Here is a 22,727-nt window from a genome sequence, read left to right as displayed (position 1 = left end):
TATATTTTAAATTCTATTATAAAATAGATTAAGTTAACACTATGGTAAATTTAAATGGGTAATTATGGTTGCAAACTCCATTGGAAATTTGATTGAGATTATGACCATATCTTGAGAGAAAGAATTTTTTTTGGGGAAAAAAGGGGGGGGGGTAAAAAGAAATTGTGGGGGTCAATTTTTTCTCATTTCAGATTTCAGAAACTAAAAAGAATTATTCTTCAAATATTATTTTTTTTTCAAATTTCAAATATTGAAAAATTTCAAGAAGTAATCTTTAATTGCACAGTATGGCGCATTAGATTTGTAAAATCTTTGACCACATTTATTTATTTGTTATGCCGAATCTAACTGTGTATTTAGATTTTTAATTTTGGGTCCAGTTTTCAAATTGGTCTACATTAAGGTCCAAAGGGTCCAAAATTAAACTTTGTTTGATTTTAACAAAAATTGAATATATGGGGTTCTTTGATATGCTGAATCTAAACATGTATTTAGATTTTTGATTTTTGGCCCAGTTTTCAAGTTGGTCCAAATTGGGGTCCAAAATTAAACTTTGTTTGATTTCAACAAAAATTGAATATATGGGGTTCTTTGATATGCTGAATCTAACCTTGTATTTAGATTTTTTATTTTTGGACCCCACTATCAAGTTGGTTCATATTGAGGTTAAAAGGGTCCAAAATTAAACTCAGTTTGATTTCATCAAAAATTGAGTTATTGGGGTTCTTTGATATGCCAAATCTAACTGTGTATTTAGATTTTTAATTTTGGGTCCTGTTTTTTCAATTTGTCTACATTAAGGTCCAAAGGGTCCAAAATTAAACTAAGTTTGATTTTAACAAAAATTGAATTCTTGGGGTTCTTTGATATGCTGAATCTAAACATGTGTTTAGATTTTTGATTATGGGCCCAGTTTTCAAGTTGGTCCAAGTTGGGGTCCAAAATTAAACTTTGTTTGATTTCAACAAAAATTGAATATATGGGGTTCTTTGATATGCTGAATCTAAACATGTATTTAGATTTTAGATTTTTGGCCCAGTTTTCAAGTTGGTCCAAATTGGGGTCCAAATTAAACTTTGTTTGATTTCAACAAAAATTGAATATATGGGGTTCTTTGATATGCTGAATCTAACCATGTATTTAGATTTTTTATTTGTGGGCCCGCTATCAAATTGGTTCATATTGAGGTCAAAAGGGTCCAAAATTAAACTTTGTTTGATTTCATCAAAAATTGAATTATTGGGGTTCTTTGATATGCCAAATCTAACCGTGTATTTAGATTTTTTAAATTTTGGGTCCCGTTTTTTCAATTGGTCTACATTAAGGTCCAAAGGGTCCAAAATTAAACTTAGTTTGATTTTAACAAAAATTGAATTCTTGGGGTTCTTTGATATGCTGAATCTAAACATGTGTTTAGATTTTTGATTATGGGCTCAGTTTTCAAGTTGGTCCAAGTTGGGGTCCAAAATAAAACTTTTTTTGATTTCAACGAAAATTGAATATATGGGGTTCTTTGATATGCTGAATCTAACCATGTATTTAGATTTTTTATTTGTGGGCCCTGCTATCAAATTGGTTCATATTGAGGTCAAAAGGGTCCAAAATTAAACTTTTTTTGATTTCATCAAAAATTGAATTATTAGGGTTTCTTTGATATTCCAAATCTAACCGTGTATTTAGATTTTTAATTTTGGGTCCCGTTTTTTAAATTGGTCTACATTAAGGTCCAAAGGGTCCAAAATTAAACTTAGTTTGATTTTAACAAAAATTGAATTCTTGGGGTTCTTTGATATGCTGAATCTAAACATGTGTTTAGATTTTTGATTATGGGCCCAGTTTTTAAGTTTGTCCAAGTTGAGGTCCAAAATTAAACTTTGTTTGATTTCAACAAAAATTGAATATATGGGGTTCTTTGATATGCTGAATCTAAATATGTATTTTGATTTTGGACATTGGACCATAATAGGTAAATTAAGAAAATTCAAGTTCTTAGACCACATTCTTTCTGTGTCAGAAACCTATGCTGTGTCAAATTTTTAATCACAATCCAAATTCAGAGCTGTATCAAGCTTGAATGTTGTGTCCATACTTGCCCCAACTGTTCAGGGTTCGACCTCTGCGGTCGTATCAAGCTGCGCCCAGCGAAGCATTTTATTAAATAGATTTTATAATGTGTTCTTTTGTTGTGTTATTATACCACTGTTCCAGGTTAGGGAAACATTTTTAACCCCCCCCTCCCCCCCCCCCAAAAAAAAAATATTCTGTATGTGCCTGTCCCCAAGTCAGGAGCCTGTAATTGAGTGGTTGTTGTTTGTTGCTGTATATCATATTTGTTTTTAATTTATTATGTACATAAATCAGTCCGTTAGTTTTCTCATTTCAATTATTTTACATTTGTCATAATGGGGCCTTTTATTGCTTTTATCAAGAATGGGTTTTGCTCATTGTTGTAGGACGTACAGTGACCTATAGTTGCTAACTTCTATGTTATTTGTTCTCTGATGGAGAGTTATCTCATCGGCAATCATACCATGTGCCTGTCCCCAAGTCAGGAGCCTGTAATTGAGTGGTTGTTGTTTGTTGCTGTATATCATATTTGTTTTTAATTTATTATGTACATAAATCAGGCCGTTAGTTTTCTCATTTCAATTATTTTACATTTGTCATAATGGGGCTTTTTATTGCTTTTATCAAGTATGGGTTTTGCTCATTGTTGTAGGACGTACAGTGACCTATAGTTGCTAACTTCTATGTTATTTGTTCTCTGATGGAGAGTTGTCTCATCGGCAATCATACCTGGCACATCTTATTTTTATTTATACAAGTATTTTTTTTTCTATCATAGATGACAGGATGTTAAAGTTTTAGATATTTTTTTTCAACTATAAATGACTTGTGAAGTTTCAGCCATTGGTGATTGAAAGATAATGTTCAGTTAGTCCGCTTTGAAATATAAATGACTAAATGGTAAATACTTTACATCAACCAAAAATGTTGTATTGATAAATGTCTATATGTTAAATTTTGAGCTAGAGAAGGTTGGATGTTAATAATAAACATTTGAACAAAAGGAGATGTGTTGCATACCTCATTGAGACAGCAACCTCAGACAAAAATAACCAAAAGACACCAAGAAGACAACATACATGCAGTGAACTTTAGACAGAAACCTAAGACAAAAATAATCAAAAGACACTCAGAGGACAACATACATGCGGTGAACTTTAGACAGCAACCTAAGACAAAAATAACCAAAAGACACCCAAAGGACAACATATATGCAGTGAACTTTAGACAGCAACCTAAGACAAGAATAACCAAAAGACACCCAAAGGACAACATACATGCAGTGAACTTTAGACAGAAACCTAAGACAAAAATAACCAAAAGACACCCAAAGGACAACATACATGCAGTGAACTTTAGACAGAAACCTAAGACAAAAATAACCAAAAGACACCCAAAGGACAACATACATGCAGTGAACTTTAGACAGAAACCTAAGACAAAAATAACCAAAAGACACCCAAAGGACAACATACATGCAGTGAACTTTAGACAGAAACCTAAGACAAAAATAACCAAAAGACACCCAAAGGACAACATACATGCAGTGAACTTTAGACAGAAACCTAAGACAAAAATAACCAAAAGACACCCAAAGGACAACATACATGCAGTGAACTTTAGACAGAAACCTAAGACAAAAATAACCAAAAGACACCCAAAGGACAACATACATGCAGTGAACTTTAGACAGAAACCTAAGACAAAAATAACCAAAAGACACCCAAAGGACAACATACATGCAGTGAACTTTAGACAGAAACCTAAGACAAAAATATCCAAAAGACACCCAAAGGACAACATACATGCAGTGAACTTTAGACAGAAACATAAGACACTGACAACATACATGCGGTGAACTTTAGACAGCAACCTAAGACAAAAATATCCAAAAGACACCCAGAGGACAACATTCATGCAGTGAACTTTTAAACATTTTTCTGGTAGAACATACTGATGTAATACTTGTGGATATACACTCAGAATAACTTTATGAACACACTGGAGCTGAAGTATTATTTAAGTAACAAAACCATGAATGAAGACATTTAGATATTTTATTCTGACATTGTGCTGTAATCTATGAATAACAAATCCAATAAGTTTTCCTTCTGATAAATAACTATAACTGTATATTAAGTACTTAGTATACATATATACAGTTTTTTGTATTCAAGATTGATACTCTTTCTGTTTAAATGGTAAGATCATTTTTACTTTTTGAAATGGCTGAGCTTGGGATTTAAGATACAAGAAGTTTATGTCATACCTCAATACATGCTGCATTTTTATTGCATCTTCAAATGTAGCATACATAGCTCAATTGGACTCTAAAGAAAGAAATATTCTTACTTTGACAGTTTTTACTGAAATTTCTAAAATTTAAAAAGAAATGTTATAACTTTGAATTATGTAAACAAATGTAAAAAAAAAATGTATTTTGAACTAGATTCACAGTTGCCATCAAAAAGTAGCTGAGAAATAGTAAAAAATTTATTATGATAGGCAATATATTTCGCCAGTGTGACTCCTTCTCGTTATTTATACTGATATGATATGTGACTGTTATTGACAACATGACAGTAAGAAATTTATATGGGAGCTCGAAGTATATACCTCTTTTGTCTTTTGTTAACCGTGCCATTGTCTTAGTTTTTCAGTTGTCTTCATGCTATATAATCCTGATGTGGTATGATTGGCAATTGGTCATAATTGCACAAGATTTATCAAACCCCAACACAAAAATCTGTTAAATACAAACACTGGACACTTTTAATTTGCAAAACACTCATTTGCAAATCCGCCGCCGCCTCTCCTTACAGCTACAGTGTCGTGTATATAACCAAAATGTGCGGAATTACATGGGATTCAATAATTTCATTGCTTTTCTGCTGTTATTATAATATATATTTTGTAATTTGATTTATAAAAACATGGGATTTTCAATATCCCATGGGATAGGGCAAATCCCATGGGATTGACCATTATCCCATGGGATTTTGGTTAAATCCCATAGGATTTTTTGGGGTCCCATGGGATAATTGTAGTCCCATGGGATATTTGTTGTCCCATGGGACAAAAAAAATCCCATGGGATTATAATTATCCTATGGGATTTTTAATATCCCATGGGATAAAATAAAATCCTATGGGATTCAAATTATAAATATACAGTAATGTGTATGTTACAATGAATTCTGTTTGGTAGTAAAAAGTTTATAATATATACATGAGTGTATTTTGGTTTTTTTTTCATTTTGTCACAAACATGTTTTTAATTTGTTTATATGACAATAAAGATAATTATAATTTTGGAAAGAATAATAATATTTAAGGTCAAAAAAGAAAATCCTTTAACTGAAATAACATACAACCTGAGACTGTGTTATACATGTAGTAGTCTCAGATACAACAGTGTATATGATATGACTTTCTCCATTTCAACCCTCATGGGTTGATGCCGGTATACTCTCTAGTATATATCTATAACATACATTTTCCGGTATACAGCAAAACTTACGTATCCGGCAAACACAGACTTTGAGTACAAATGAAAAGAATACACGTTAATTTGCATTAAAGTTTTCCTATTGAACTTATTTGCAGAATTTTTAATTGGATATGCTCAAAACTGAAGAATGGAAGTCCAAGACCTAAAACAAACGTTGAAGAGTTGTTCAAACCAAAATGGACCACACACGCAAAAAAAAATAACTTATCTAATTTTCATTCAGGTAATAAACAAATCCTTAAATTCACAACATATTCATGATAAACTTCAACATACATATCCATTAAATCATTCACACTTCCAAGTATATAACCGTTTAATAAAATCGAGTCAAATTAAATACACAATTGAACGGAACAAATGTTCATTTGATACCTGATTTATTTTATTAGTTGTTATTGGCTTTGAACTAGCTGTCAGTAACTTCGAGTACTCTCAGATCTGCACTTAGTGTCTTTTTGTTGTGGGGATAACCGACCGTGCAAGACCCTCATGGGTAGTCGAGGTCGTTAAAACCCCGGCCCTCGTCGTTGTGGGGATGTATAAGTACCCGTGCACGTCCACTCTGTTTTTTTTTTTTTTTTTTTGACTTACCGACCGTGCAAGGGCTGTATAGCCAGTCAAGGTCGTTAAAAACTTCCATATATATCTGTTTTTTGTTAGACGTATTTCTATTTGTATCCATCTGATGAGTTAAGCCTTTTCAACTGATTTTTAGCTCACCTGACCCAAAGGGCCAAGTGAGCTTTTCTCATCACTTGGCGTCCGTCGTCGTTAACTTTTACAAAAATCTTCTCCTCTGAAACTGCTTGGCCAAAGTTAACCAAACTTAGCCACAATCATCATTAGGGTATCTAGTTTTAAAAATAAGTCTGATGACCCCGTCTACCAACCAACATGACCGACATGGCTAAAAATAGAACATAGAGGTAAAATGCAGTTTTTGGCTTATATCTCTGAAACTAAAGCATTTAGAGCAATCTGACAAGGGTAAAAATGTTTATCAAGTTTAGATCCATTTGCACTGAATTTTTCAGACGAATCAGACAATCCGTTGTTGGGTTGCTGCCCCTGAATTTGTAATTTTAAGGAAATTTTGCAGTTTTTGAATATAATTATAGATAGAGATAAACTGTAAACAGCAATAATGTTCAGCAAAGTAAGATCTACAAATAATTTAAATGACAAAAATTGTCAATTGATCCCTTAAGGAGTTATTGCCCTTAATAGTCATTTTTAACCATTTTTCGTAATTTTTTGTAATCTTTTACAAAAATCTTCTCCTCTGAAACTACTTTGCCAAATTTAATCACACTTGGCCTCAATCAACATTGGGGTATCTAGTTTTTAAAATGTGTCCGGTGACCCCGCTTGCCATCCAAGATGGCCAACATGGCTAAACACAGAACACAGGGGTAAAATGCAAGTTTTGTCTATTACTTTGAAAACCATTATAAAGAGAGAAAATCTGACCAGAGCAAAAATATTCAGATTGTTGAGCTCTACCAATTGTCCATGCATGTCTAAACTGTCAGATGACTTCTTATAGGAGTTATTGCCCTTAAATGACAAATTTTACCTTTTTTTTTTATGTTTGCGTACTAAATTGAAATTATAATAGATACAGAGAAACTTTAAAATGGTCAGCAAGACAAGTTCTACAAATAAGTCAACATGGTCGAAATCGTCAATTGACTCCTTATTAGAGTTATTTGATGATGATTTTGACCAATTTTTTTGCGTTTTTGCCTTATATCTGAAAATTTAAATAGACAGATAGAAGCTTAGCTAGGCAAAAATGATCAGCAAAACAAAATCTACAATAAGGACAATATGAAGGAAATGGTCAGACGACTCCTTATTGGAGTTATTGCCTTTTTAAGACGATGTTCCCCTCTTTTTTTTTGCTTTTTGCCATATACGATAGACAATTATAAAAGATAAAGATACACTTTAAATTACAAAAATGATCAGCAAGTCAAGATCTACTAACAAGTCAAATCTTGCCGATATAGTTTAGTAGACTGTCACTCTTTCTAGGAGTGATTGCCCTTAAATGAGGATTTTTTTATCCTCTTTTGTGTTTTGAGCAAAAACTAAAGAAGATGGAGAGAAACTAAACAGGCTAAATACAGCAATACAATATTAACAAAACAGATTTTTGTCATGAATTCTATTCTTTTCTACAATGTTGGAGAGTGTCCTTTGTTGAATATGCACATAGAACAAGGTGAGCGACACAGGCTCTTTAGAACCTCTAGTTACAGTTTGTTCTTATGTTGTACTGTTACACCACTGTCCCAGGTTAGGGGGAGGGTTGAGCACTCACAAACATGTTTAACCCCGCCACATTCTTTATGTACCTGTCCCAAGTCAGGAGCCTGTAGTTCAGTGGTTGTCGTTGGTTCATGTCATATTTGTTTTTCGTAAATTGTTTTGTTATAAATTACGCCGTTAGTTTTTTCAATTGAACTGTTTCATATTTTTCATGTCTGGGTTTTTCTCATTGTTGAAGGCCTCACGGTTGCCTATAATTGCTTACATCCACTTCATTTGAACTTTGGTGGATAGTTGTCTCATACCACATCTCCTTATTTTATATGGTTTTAAAACTCTTTGACAAGTATCTCTTAAATAGTTCCATGTTATATAACAGTATTTGACATGAGATGATCATCATATATACTTTAACAAAATTAAAGGGTAATTAATAATCAATATTAATCTTTGTTTAAATTGTGCACCACTTTTTGCTGATATCTGTTTATTGTTGAAACCCATGCCGTTGATCCTTGGGTGTGTTTTGGTTATTTCTTTGTGTTGTTTTCTCATTGTCATATACCCCTACAATTTCTGGAACCTTGCTCTTTCTGTGTAGGATAAGCATGAAAATGAAGAATAACGTAAAAATTTAATAGGTCTGAAATACCATATTGAACTTTTAGTATAATAATTGTCGATTCATCTGGGGTTTCTATCAAGATTTTGGGCGATATATTTCCCTAAACCGGAACTACCGCGGGGAACTTACGCATGGTAGAATATACGTTATCCTACATAATATTTGTTTTCCAACATTTCGTACCATACGCAGAAACAATAAAGCAATCTTTGTTCTTAATGTGAATCATGGCACATATTAAACCAAATAAAGGAGCCATATAAAAAATTTTGTTATTCTTAACGGTTAATTTCGACTTTGTTGTTTTTTTTCTTCATTGCATGAAGAGCTAAGTCGCTGAAGATTTATTGCTATTCGTTATTATCATCTGTTCAATTGTCTAGATGAATATTATATGGTATTTGAACACTTTTTAATTGTATTTGCAAGGTTACCTCTGTCAATAATGATTGTCATATACATGTATCTACGAGAGAAAAATGAATTCACAATTAATTACCGATTTGAAGTGCTTATATCATATCTATTTTAATATATTCACATGTCAAATTGCAATGTACTAATTAAATCGAAATTAAAATTCTTGGTTGTAATTGATCTTGTTCATTTGAAGAATGGGGATTGTCACTGTCCTGTTAGCTTTGCTTTTGTTGTCATGTAAGTATTCATTTAAAAATAAGCAACTTGTGTAACTGAAATTGTTCCGATGACTTATTGTTTTACTATGAATTGATAATGACTCTCTCGGTTCATTATTTAAAGACCGGATTATCTCAGGATATATACAGCGGTTTTATTCCTTTACGCAAATTATTTTTCCGCAAAATTTATATTATCTTTCCGCAAACGTATGGACTTTTTTCGGCAATTACTATTAATTCAAATGGTATTTCTAGCTATAAAACCACGTTTAATCCACCATTTTCTACATAAGGAAATGCCTATACCAAGTCAGGAATATGACAGTTGTTTTCCATTCGTTTGATATGTTTGAGCTTTTGATTTTTCCCGATTTGATAAAGCACTTTCCGTTTTAAATTTTCCTTGGAGTTCGGTATTTTTGTTATTTTACTTTTTTTTCATAACAATTGCTTGACGTTTCCGCAAATTTTCGCATCCTCTGTAATCCCTTGTAGTAAATGTTGTATTGTACATACATGTATCTGAAAATAAAAAAGAAAATTATTCAAAATATAAGCATTTTAATCTTTAATTTAGAAATTATATTTTTTAATACATACACGGATAAAATCAGCACATATAATATGGAGAAACCATTTAATCGACAAAACCTTTTCATTTTTCACAAATATAGTAAAATTCCAATATGAATTGATATAAAATTCAAATATACATGCAGATGCAATTTTGATTTTTTTAAGGATTAGATAACCTATATGTTAATGTTTTATACTTATGCATTTACTTCCTTAAGAATTGATTGATTGTTGCTTGCTCAACGTCCAGTGACAAGTATTTAATGTACACTTGAAGGACGGGAACTAATTAACCATTAATACAATAGGTATGTCCTACAAAGTGGGTATGAGGGTATGACTGGTATGGTCAGTTTTTTGTAATAGGCCACAAGCGAGTTGTTGAAAGGTTCTTACGACAGTACCCCTTGTTTCCCATGCATATAGGGTAGGTTAATTAATTTTGCCATTAGCAATGCATTGAAGTTACAAATTTATTAAGGGGCATTTTTTTAAATCATCTTTTAAGATTGCTTATGGTATACTAAATTGAAACTTAAAGAACATTCATTAAGTCTCTAGGAACTGACATAAATCAACCATTAAAACATAAATAGTTACATTTGGACAGATACATACATGTACATGTAAAAACATAATTAATGAAACCATATCTAAGTGACGTATGTTATATTTACAACCTGGGAATAGTCAATACATTATGGCCCAGTTACAACCAAAGAATCTTTCAATGTTTAAATTTAATTTTGATCCATTCCAGTGTATAATATTTTTTTTTCGTTCATTATTTTGTACATAAATTAGGCCGTTAGTTTTCTCGTTTTAATTGTTTTACATTTGTTATTTCGGGGCCTTTTATAGCTGACTGTGCACTATGGGTTTTGCTCATTGTTGAAGGCCGTATGGTGACCTATAGTTGTTCATTTCTGTGTCATTCGGTCTCTTGTGGAGAGTTGTCTCGTTGGACAATTATACCACATCTTCTTAATTTTATATGTACACTTTTTATTAATTTTCAAAAGTCAAGGAAGCGAGATACCTTTCCGAATTTTAAAGATCGCAACTAATTTTTCATTTACTTATTTTGTTAGGTTGACTTTTACCTAACATTCCACAGGCGCTTGGGGAATAGACACCCCCTTTTATAATAAATATTTTTTTTTTTGTGTTTTAAATGTTTAAAGTTTATATTCTTTAATAACGAGAAAACGCGAAAACGCGAAATTGGCCGCATCCGGCTTCCATAAACTTACCCTCTTTTCACTTATTTAATATGATTTTGCTCTTATCAATACGATATTAAAATAACAGTATTCAAATATGACCCCCCTCTATTATAACTTTCCGCACTTGGTGGAAAATTATAGTAGAAGGGCATCAAATTATAAAAATGCAAGGTCAGCAAATATCTGGTTTGTGTATTTATATCGTGAAATTGAAACATCTTAGAAAAATAATATTATCATTTCAAAAATTAAATTTAATGTATTCCTGGGGCTCTTTTCAGAAAAAAATAGTCCGATTAAAATACATCGTTAGTTACACTTAACTGTTAATAATTTACTAGTATTTTGTCTCGTACCATTTTTTTTAAACGAGTCTCTGGTTCTAGCAGGAAACATAAGTAGTTTTGTTTTACAGCATTGGCTTCAAAAGGTATAGCCATCTTGTCATAACAAAAATTGGACAATACATTTTTCAATAGATATTTCGACCAGCTGTAAATCAAATAAGCATGGTCAGATTATAGAAAATAAAGATTATCAGTAAAAATACACAACTTTTTCTATTTCAATCTTAATATTTTGTAAAGTGTGTCCATTGATTTCCGGATCATATAAAAAGTATAGCCGTTTTGTCACAACGTCCGCAATACCTAATTATGTGCTGCTCGTATTCTATAATCACGGTTATGATGATCTTATCCAGTTTAAATCCAATAAAACTGTGAAAATTAAATATAAGTTATTATATTAGCCACAAATACGAACATACAATACAATGGTTCTAGTTAATGAAATAAAACTACCCTTGAACGCTTTTTATCTATGATCGTTCTTTTGAACAACGTCAAAATCTTCTCGTTGTCAGGACTTTCGTGTAACGCTCTTTAGTAAGTTACAATACCGTGCGCTACGTTTCCATTCAGAGGTCACCATTGTTTCGATTTAAAGAAAGCTTAACCGGCGTTCAAACTTTAGGGTCCATCTGTATTTATCAAATATATTTACGTATATTAGTATTATCCAAGAAGCTAACAAGTTTAGGAAATATTTTTTATTATTAATTATAGTCTTATTTTGTTGTTTAGTCACTCTGTATTGTTTTTGTTTTTTATCATTAAAGCTGTTTTGTTGATAAGACTTAATGATAAAACATCGAAAATATAATTTTTTTTCTCTTCTCGTAGTTCACTTGTAAAATTTCATTGTTGCATCGATAAAACACACACACACACACACACACACACGCACTAAGCTACCGTGTAACGGAACTGTCTAATATATACTTCATCCCGATTACAAATTAGATTGACAGATCAAAAACTAAATGTCAAATGCAACATGAACAGATGTGCACGTTTCGAACAGTATAAAGCGTGGTTTTATTGGAATTAAAATAGAAAATAAACACGGAAAACCGCCCCTTATCAGATTCACGTAATGAAAATCACACTTCAGAAGCAATACACGACATAATCTGACACCATATCAATTGAAATGTGTCAAATGAAGACAGATTCTTCACGTTAGATAATAATTATTATATTGACATAATGAACAATTGCCTGTACCATGTGTACGTAAGATCCTACTCTAAAAGTCTGTCTCGGTGTTGTTTTTTTTTTAAATGCTTTTCATCCCGGGTAGTCCTGAAGACGTTAACAGAAACATACAACGTAGTTTAAACTTAATCAACATTCAGAGAATTAGCGAAATTGTAAAAATAAGGCGGTGTGATGTAATCATATATATATCTGTAAGATCTTGCACTAAAAGTCTTTCTCGGCGTTGTTTTTTTCAAATGGTTTTCATCCTGGATACTACAGTCATGAAGAAGTAAACAGAAACATCAAACGCAATTAAAATTGTGAAAAATAGTGGAATATAAAAATAAGGAGATGTGATGTAATTACCAATGAGACAACTATCCATAAAAGACAAAGGACAAAGACGTGAGGACAGCCTTCATAAAAATAAACTTACCGTACTACTGATGTCGTAAAGTGAGCTATAATAGACCGAGATGACAAAATTTTAAATAATTTGAAAACAAAACAGTCTGATCTATACAATATAAATAAACAGTCTGATCTATACAATATAAATAAACAGTCTGATCTATACAATATAAATAAACCAGTCTGATCTATACAATATAAATAAACAGTCTGATCTATACAATATAAATAAACAGTCTGATCTAACGACAACCTTTGGATTACAGACTCTTTGACTTCTGAAACAAAAACATGGTTTGGTAAAACATGTTTTTGCGCGGTCAACTCTCCTTTTATGACAGTATTGTAATAACACTATATACGAACAAATTGTAGTTACCAGATGGAATTGGGAAATTGACTAATAAGCTCGGCATTAAGGTCGGAAACAAGTGAGACTATCGTTCTAAGATCACTTAAATTTACTGGAAGCTAGTCCAAAGCATAATTGCGTCTAATAAATGAACCTCACATACATAATTATATTATATATCCGAGGTCACGTCGTTTACAGAGACGACGGAACAAATGTATTCAATTAATATAAGTAATAAATAATAGTTTTATTTTTAACTCTAGTAATAAAATGTCTGAATCAGGAAGTTATCGAATGAAGTTGAACAATCTTTCTATGTGAAAAAAATACGGTAATTCAATGACTAAATTTAATTGTCACCACAATCGATAGCATGTCACTATTGACTTATGAAGAACTACTTCTATTTTATGCCCCCTTGTAGTCGAAGGGGGCATTAAGTGTTACCCTGGACCGTCCGTCCTTCCGTCCGTCCCAATTTCGTTTCCGCACTCTAACATAAGTTTTCAGACCTCATCCAAATTTTATGAAACTCATACAGAAATGCTAAGAACTAAAAACCCGCAGACAGAGTTCGAATTTGTGAAGTGAGTCACTTACCGTTCTAAAGTTATGCCCCTTTATAACTTGGAGAATTGCATTTTTTCTGTTTCCACACAAATTTTATGAAACTCATACATAATGCTAAAAACAACAACACGCAAACAGATTTAAATTTTGGCAGTTATAACTTGGAAAATTGCAAATAATCTAGTTTCCGCACTCTAACTTAAGTTTGTCTCACTCAAATTTTATGAAACTCATGCACAAGTTAAGAACCATAACACGCAGACAGATTTTGAATTTGGGTAGTGAGTCATTTACCGTTCTAGAGTTGCAAAGCTCGAGCGGGGGCATTCGTGTTCTTTTTTAATCTAAATTATTCAGTTTCTAATTCCTGACTCTCAATTCAACGAAAATATTTTGATTATCAACATTCACATATGAATACTTTTCCTCCATAACATAGAAAAAATATAAGATATAAGATATAAGATATACAATATGAAATATAAGATAGAAGATAGAAGATAGAATCGGATTGTTACACCACAAATTAACAATAAACAATACAAATATGTAACATTCACAAATAAAGTATAATCTTAAATTAAAACATATAAGTTATATTTGTATTTTACACTTTTTCCCCTCATTTTTCTTAAATGCTAGACATCATGCCTCTCCTCAAATAAGCACAAAAATTACTATGTAAAAAGAAGGTGTATGACACAAACAGCGAGATCTATGTAAAGTGTAGTTAGACTAATGGTCTTTATTTAGTTTTGAATGTATTTTTTCTACATAATATGTACTTGAATCAGCTAGAACTATTCATTGTATCCGTATTTTAAGATTTGCCCATTGGTTAATGAGTTCAGATATCAGATTTTATCCAAAGGACAATCCTTCGACAGAAAAAAAACTGTGTTGCAATGACATCTACTTCTATTACATAGATGCTGTGACTTGCAAGTACAAAACGGTGGCAGGCTTCTATATATAAAAGAACTTTAATTTAAACTATAGACCAGGGAACAATGCTCTCTACTTATTTCAATTACTTGTTGCCGCTCAAACTGGCTATTCAACAAATATACAACTCAGTTGTTTGATCATCTATCTTGGAAACAACAACGAAATCACACAACTTGAAATAAATGTCCTAAACCCATAACTCGAAAATTGTTTCAACATCTACAACCAACACTAAACTTATTATATAAACATTATTATCATCAACTTGTGACTTAACTTGTTTAACTATCTGTATTACTTCGACAATAAAAATTAAATATGATTGCTTTATAGCATTTATCCCTGTGGTGGATTAAGGAGGGAGAGGGCGACCTCTTTGATCGAAAAAATGTCATCTTTTTGCATAAAATCGAAATCATATATATTTCAGTATATATTCCGTTCTGGGGAATTACGGCCCACTTTCAAAAATCCAGGATCAGCCCCTGTATCCGACGTTAAACAGCAATTATGTTTTAATCAGTCACCATAGAAGGATTTTATTTCATACCGGCCTATCGGTTAATACAACAATGACTAATAAACAAAGTTAGTTAAAAATGACAAGTTAATCTGCGTTTTTTTTTTTCAAAATGGAAATCACATAATAAAATAGACATAAAATTCTAATAATTGTCATTTGGTTGTTTATAATAGAAAATCATATTGTTCGATTCGATTGTTTACAGGCGTCGAATATTTTACGGAATGACGCAATGGGAAGGCAGAAATTAAATCAATTTACAATTGTGATTAATGAGTGGGAATAATAAATAGTGAAAGATTAAACTGTCATATCAAACTGAAATACGATTGACATGTTGAAAGTAGGGCGATATTTTCCGCAATAAAAATTATTTGAAAGCCAAGGATTTATAAATACCTGAACACTTGAGGAGCTATTATTAAGTCTTATATAACTATTACGTACTTATACATCTATGGCTTTCTATTTCTTATTTAGGCGTTCTCGATAAATGCGCTTCGGACGCATCACATTTATTAACTGTTGATCCAATACTGTTTCTTGAATGTGGTTGATTGGTCTGTACGGGATAAACTGAAACTGTTGAAGTTGAGATCGAATTTTAATTTTGAGAATTTGTCATGCATTCTCTGCACGTTAAAGCATTATAATCGAAGCTCCAATGAGGGATGTATAAATACATAGTCAATTTCGGCGATTATGGGCATTTCATATGTATATATTACTGTAAAACTCATGCGGGATTATGTCAGGCCCTGTTAAGTTAATAAAACCCTTGCTCTTTTCAAGCTCTTGCTGAGAAAAGTGTATGTTCATTTAGCTACCAGGCTGTATATAATGTGAAAAATCAGTAATTTAAAAAAAAATCTAATTGAGAACTTAAAGGCATGGAGAGAGAAACGTGATCTCAACGCACAAGAGAACACACCTCTTTCGCAAGATCTCATGAATAGCATATATTGCAAACCTTTAATACATGACGTATTTTTACATACATTCAACGTTGAAACATTAAACGCTGTCTTGAAGACTAATTTTCCTTAATTTACTAAGGGACGATCATTTTGAAGGTTACTAATTTAGTCATAATCATTTGCCTTATAGTTAGGGGATGTCTAAAATGCATCTGAAACATGAAGACTGGAAAAGATTTGAAAGAAGTGGGAGGGTGGTCGCACCGTAAATCTGCTTCAATTTATCACTTTAATTTGTAAAGTACTTAAAAATGATTGCCTGTCACTTATTGTTCTAACGATGATCTTTTAAAGAGTATTTTCCTCGGATAGACAGTTTGTATACATGTTGATTTTTCGGTCCGATTTTGCGGATAGTGATACCATGACACCTTTTAAATATACATAATTATGGAGGTTATTAACATTACTTACAATTTATTCATTGAACAAAGTTCAGTGACTTTTGCGTTATATATTAATGGTTTTGTCCTTAGAATTTGGAAATTTATAAATCATTTTCAATTGATATTAGCAGAGACATATATACACATGGGTATATATGTCTCTGATATTAGTGATCTTTTTATACAATAATTCTCATGCCACTGTCATAATTAATCATGTTGGTTTTTTCTTTCTTTTGGCAAGGGTGTTGTCTATTTTTCTTCAATTTTATATCTGTACTGGCTCTTAATTATATTCGTCTTCTTCCATGTAGTGCGTTTTAATATTTTACACAAAAATTGTGCCCCACATTTAAAACATAATTGCAGGATGTTGATAAGATTTGAATACTTGGGTATTACACTGATTGACCTACAGAGAGTATGTAGCATTGGTAAACACACCCGCTACCGAAACTAGAAGAGGGCATACATTTCTAGACACTACTAATAGTGTAGCTCCTTCAAAGTTTCATTTGAAGATACATGATATAGTTTCTCTAAAATTTAGTCACAATTTTTCATTCCCGAGTGCGAGTTAGAGCTTGACATATTGACTATTGTAGAAACATCTGTCTTTTTTTAACATTTCTGTTGACACAATTGTGTCATTTTTTCTTTTGTGTCGTTGAGTTGTACTCTCGTTGATATAAACCACACTTCCCCTTTTTATCATGAAAAATACATTTTCAGCAAGAGCTATGTCTTAAAAAGAATGAAATTAGTTATTGCAAAATGCAACATGAATATTAGTCAATAATTTTTTTTTTTAATTTTCAAGCGAGGGAAATTTTACAATCAAGTTAATTCTAACGTAATTGAAGAACATACGTGATTATTTTGATGATAACTTAATTGCAAAAATAAAGGTAATTGAACTGCACAATATCTCGTTTGTTTGTATCTAGGTATTGATGATGCAGACAGTAAAACGAAGCTGGACGATGATGACCCATCTCAAGACGTAGGAAAGCTTATAGAAACAATTAAAACAATTTTGGAAATAAAAAATGATATAAAGAGAGCTTACGAAAATGTGGCTAAAAAACAAAAATCAACTAACGCTAAAGACAAAGATTGTGAGAAAATAGATGCAGCAACAAAACCAACTACTTTTAATACACGTCAGCCTAGCACAATTAACAATGTTAACCATTCACCGCCATTCAAGTATTCTGAAACAGTAGACAAACCAGCCATTGGTAAAACAGAATCTATGTTTAAACATACAAAATCAACTGGTGTAGAAATATATGATATACTTTCAAAGCAAAACAACAACAATGATAGAAATTCATTAAAAATTCAAAAGGCTGGGGGAAAAAACTCTGCCAACAAAGATATAAAAAAATTAGGACAAACAACAGAAGATGTGACCGACAAAATATCATCTTTAAAAAAAAAACAAATTGTCACGATTAAACTGCCAAAGGATGCACATTCTACTTCTTCTAAACCTACCAATAAGGATTCGAAAAAAATGAAGGATTCATTGACTCCAACTGAAACAGAAGAGTCCCAACCATCGTCTGCGAAGGTACACTCCGAGACCAATCATAATTTTAAGAATAAGAAAGATGCCGTAGTTATCATGCCTATTAAATCACAGTCCTTTACTATTAATATTTCAAAAGGTGATACCGTATTGCCTAAAACTACAAAATCAGTAAGCGAAATTGCAAAAAGTGAAAGAAAAACAAGCAAGTCACCACCTTTACCTCCACCAACAAATTCGATGGCTCAGCGTAATGTCACAAGAAATACAGTTTCAGTTAAATCCAAAACAACAGTGCCGAAAAAGTCAACTAAGGGAGGTGTTATGTCATTGGCTGATTTAAACAGTTCAAATGACGATATTACATTACATAAAACCTCAGGACCGGTTAATAAAATTGTTATAATTCCAAAATCACCTCTATCGTCAACCAAGCAAAATGGTATTATGGATGATGGCCAGAAAAAGAATATCGTATCGTCCGGATCATCTGCTACAAATCAACCAAATAAGTCTCATAACGGAAAAACTGAGTTGCATTCACATCAAAATACAGAACCTTCAATTACTGGGAAAAAACCAACTATTGCCGATAAAGCTATAAACATGGTATCTTCAAATGATGATGAAAACCATCTTAGCATCTCTAGAAATTCAAAATTTATCACTGGAATTAATGACGATGGTAATAAACGTCTATTGCATAAAAATGACTTTTCATATACGGAAAAACTAACCAGTCAAAAGAAAGGTTTACTTGACACAAATGAGCCGGTAAAGCACAACATATCAAAACCCATATTCAACACTGCTGATGAAAATCAATCGTCATCGAACAAGGAATTTTCCTGGAAAGGAGTGTCGGGTAAAAAAAACCGGAGTTCACCATTATCCAAAGATATAACAGTATATAATGACAGAATCCACACTACAAAAATTCAATCAGAACAAACACAAACTGAAGTAAACAATGGCAACCACGTATCATCTGTAACACGGACCGATTCTCCAATTAAAAATCAGAATATGAAACGTACCTCAGATTCAAGTTTTTTGTCTGTAATGAAAATAGAAGAAAATTTGAAATCCACATATGGGCAACATGATAATGATAATGAAGTATTGGGAAAAGGACACGTAACAGCTGAAGACAAATCAAATACTGAACGAAAATCCTTTCTAGACCCTAAAGATCCAATGCTGAACGAGGATGTACGAGAGGGAACGAAGAAACTTGTTGTGGGGAAGATAAGTCCATCAATTATAACTGGTAACGGTCAACTTGCTACGGAAGCTGTGGAATCAGGACAAATTTCTATGTCCCCTGGATTGTCAAATAGTAATGTATTTGTTGTAAATGCTGGGCCAAGATTTGTGAATAATCAGGAACATGTCCCCTTTTCCAGTGTTTCAATTAAAAAAGTTGATAGAAAACAAACCATAGATGGACTAAATCTGGGACAGAAAAAAGTAAGTAAACTATCAGATAGCAATATGTCTTCAAACGATGATGAAAGTAAGATTAACAGCATAACCACGGATTACGTTCCTATATCAAAGGTTGCCAATTTAGCTAACGTTTCGGAAATTTCTAACATTACCAAAACTGAAAATATACAAGTGTCCGAAGAAACTAACAATCAGCCTAAACATAATACAGTGTCAGGTTCCATTGTCACAGAATCATTCGGGATAGACCAAGTAGTTGCTAGGAATACACTGTCATCCCGCAGGAAACTCGATTCAATTGTGCCTACTCAGCCTAAAAATGCATATCATTTATCTAAAGGAACATCCATAAACAGAAATTTCTTTGATCAAGCGGTTTATGGAAACAGAGTGCAAAGCATCAACACTCTAAATGTGTCACCTAACGAGAAAACAAATACTGGCAATTCTATTATAATAAATTTGAAAGTTCACAGCAATGACGAAAACAGATTTCACAAAAGTTTTGATAAGAATGACGACTCGGACTTTCCTAAAAGTGGAGTGTCTGTAAAAAGTTTATCGACAGATTCACCTGTTTCATCCAAAACTAATGGATCCTTGTTCGTTGTTACCGCATCACTTCAAAGCACACCAACCAAAGTACGGAAGGCTAAATTAAATAAGGATAAAAAGAAATCTTTCGGCACGATTTTTGTTCCAACCACACAAATGGCTGGTTTTGTACCAATGAAAACTATTGTTGATCCGTTAGAACAGTTCTCTAAAGATAAAACAGAATTTACTGAGGATCCAGAAATGAAAATCAAAGAAAAATCTGATATCACTGAACGTAATATATCTAGTGGTAAAGCAACGTCTATGGTACCGGCTGGATTAACAATTCAAATTCTTTCATCAAAAAAGGATGAAAACAAACATAAAAGTTCCAAGAATGCAATGAATGCAGTTTCCTGGAAACTTAAAAAGACTGGACAAAAAGCCGTTATAACAAAACCTGGTAAGTAGAAAATAATTTTAATAAAAAGTAAAATAACAAAAATACCGAACTTCAAGGAAAACTCAAAACGGAAATTCCTTTATCAAATGGCAAAATTAAAAGCTCAAACACATCAATCGAATGGAAAACAACTGTCATATTCCCGACTCGGTACAGGCATTTCCTTATGTAGAAAATGGTGTATTAAACCTGGTTTTATAGCTAGTTAAACCTCTCACTTGTATGACAGTCTTATAGAATTCCATTTTGTTGACAACAATGCGTGAGCAAAACAAACAGATATAATAGGTAAAAATGTCAAAAATTGGGGAACAGCAGTCAACATTGTGTTATATAAGCTTAATCACTATAAAAACAAATAACTATTTCAACATAGAAAAACAAAACGGTACATAGACACTCTATAGACAAAGTACATAAGCAAAAATGAAAGTCAAATGAATGAAACGGTTCGTCAAAAGAACTACAAAAATTAAACATTTATCAGTCACAACTGCAAACAGTTTAAAGGTTCAAAATAAACTGACACATTTGAATGTGCAGTCCCATACAGTGAACAAATTTTGATTAAGTAAAATATTTTGGACCCTGTCAACCAATCAATTAGCTGTATTTGACATAACATTTCAGAATTTTTGGCCCTTAATGCTCTTCAACTTCGTATTTTATTTGGCTTTTTTCTTTTTTTATTCGAGCGGCACTGATAAGTCTTTTGCAGACGAAATGCATGTCTGACGTACACAATTATAAGCCTGGTATCTTTAATGAGTTTTTAAACGACCGCAAAAAATTGCAGCCGTATAATGTTATGGCGATGTCGTCGTCGTCGTCGTCGTCGTCCGAAGACATTTGGTTTCCAGACAATAACTTGAGTAGAAGTGTATGGATCTCTATGCAATTGTACCACAAGGTACCGTACCACAAGAGGAAGGTTTGGGTTGATTTTGGGGGTATGGCCGTAACCATTTAGGAATCGGGGACCAAAAAGGAGCAAACATTAAGGATTTCTGGTTTCCGGACAATGACTTGAGAATAAGTCAATGGATCTCTATCAAATTGTACAAAATGGTTCTAAAAAGGAAGGGTAGGGTTGATTTTGGGGGTCACGTATGGCCCTCACCGCTTAGGAATAAGGGAGCCGAAAACAATACTTTTTTCATACTAGTACTTTGTATCAATTGCCTATTTCTTGACCAATTTCAATGGGGTTTAATTCAAAGTCTTGAATTCTTTGGGTTCTTTATTATGCTCATGTATATGTATTTAGATTTTTGATTTTAAGACCGGTTTTGAATTGGTCCATATTGAGGTCCAAAGGGTCCAAAATTAAAATTTGCTTTATTTTACTAAAATTGGATTATTGGTGTTATTTAATATGCCTAATCTAACCGTGTATTTCGATTTTGGATATCGGACCATAATAGGTAAATGTCTTATTTAAAATTTTTAATCATTCTATGTCAGAAACCTATGCTGTGTCAAATATTTAATCACAATCCAAATTAGGAGCTGTACCAAGCTTGAATGCTGTGTCCGTACTTGTCCTAACTGGTCTGAGTTTGACCTCTGCGGTTGTATCAAGCTGCGCCTGAAAGCTTTTTATTCTATATTATGTATATTATGAAGACCATTCCCCCAACCGTTCAACAGACCAAAAACAATCCGAGATTACTTAAACAACAGTTACAGGTAGACGTAAATATTTGTGTTCCATTCCATTTACAGTATTTGTTAGATGAACATCATATCAGAGGCAACAGTATATCCCCAAGGTTCCATTCAATTAGAGTTAAAAAAAAAAATATGAGAAAATCGATTGATAGGAGGGAGACCGGGTATGTCGACATTGTAAGCGTCTTCTGCTATATAAAAATAAGAAGATGTGGTATAATTGCCAATAAAACAACTCTTCACAAGAGACCAAATGACACAGAAATGAACAACCATAGGTCACCGTACGGCCTTCAACAATGAAAAAATCCCATACCGCATAGTCAGCTATAAAAGGGCCCGAAATGACAAATGTAAAACAATTCAAACGGAGAAAACTAATGGCCTAATTTATATACAAAATAATGAACGCAAAACAAATATGATACACAGAAACA

At 32.5% G+C, this 22,727-nt stretch overlaps 1 protein-coding gene and 1 long non-coding RNA gene across 2 annotated transcripts; one reads left to right on the top strand and one right to left on the bottom strand.

The window, feature by feature from the left end:
- Nucleotides 1-300: 300 nt before the first annotated feature.
- Nucleotides 301-2,156, bottom strand: LOC127701732 (uncharacterized). Its single transcript, XR_007982177.1, has 2 exons — nt 1,134-2,156; nt 301-610 (listed from the first exon to the last, which is right to left on the bottom strand). It is a non-coding gene; the product is annotated as an uncharacterized LOC127701732 (long non-coding RNA).
- A 6,927-nt stretch (nt 2,157-9,083) lies between these two features.
- LOC127702803 (DNA-directed RNA polymerase III subunit RPC1-like) lies at nt 9,084-20,627 on the top strand. Its single transcript, XM_052207106.1, has 2 exons — nt 9,084-9,136; nt 17,584-20,627. The coding sequence occupies exons 1-2, from the start codon at nt 9,094-9,096 to the stop codon at nt 20,625-20,627; spliced, it is 3,087 nt and encodes a 1,028-aa protein (XP_052063066.1). The 5' UTR covers nt 9,084-9,093.
- Nucleotides 20,628-22,727: the final 2,100 nt, after the last annotated feature.

This window comes from Mytilus californianus, unplaced genomic scaffold (assembly GCF_021869535.1).
Source record: "Mytilus californianus isolate M0D057914Y unplaced genomic scaffold, xbMytCali1.0.p SCAF_5, whole genome shotgun sequence".
Lineage (NCBI taxonomy): Eukaryota > Metazoa > Mollusca > Bivalvia > Mytilida > Mytilidae > Mytilus > Mytilus californianus.
This window is presented reverse-complemented; position numbering and strand designations above follow the sequence as displayed.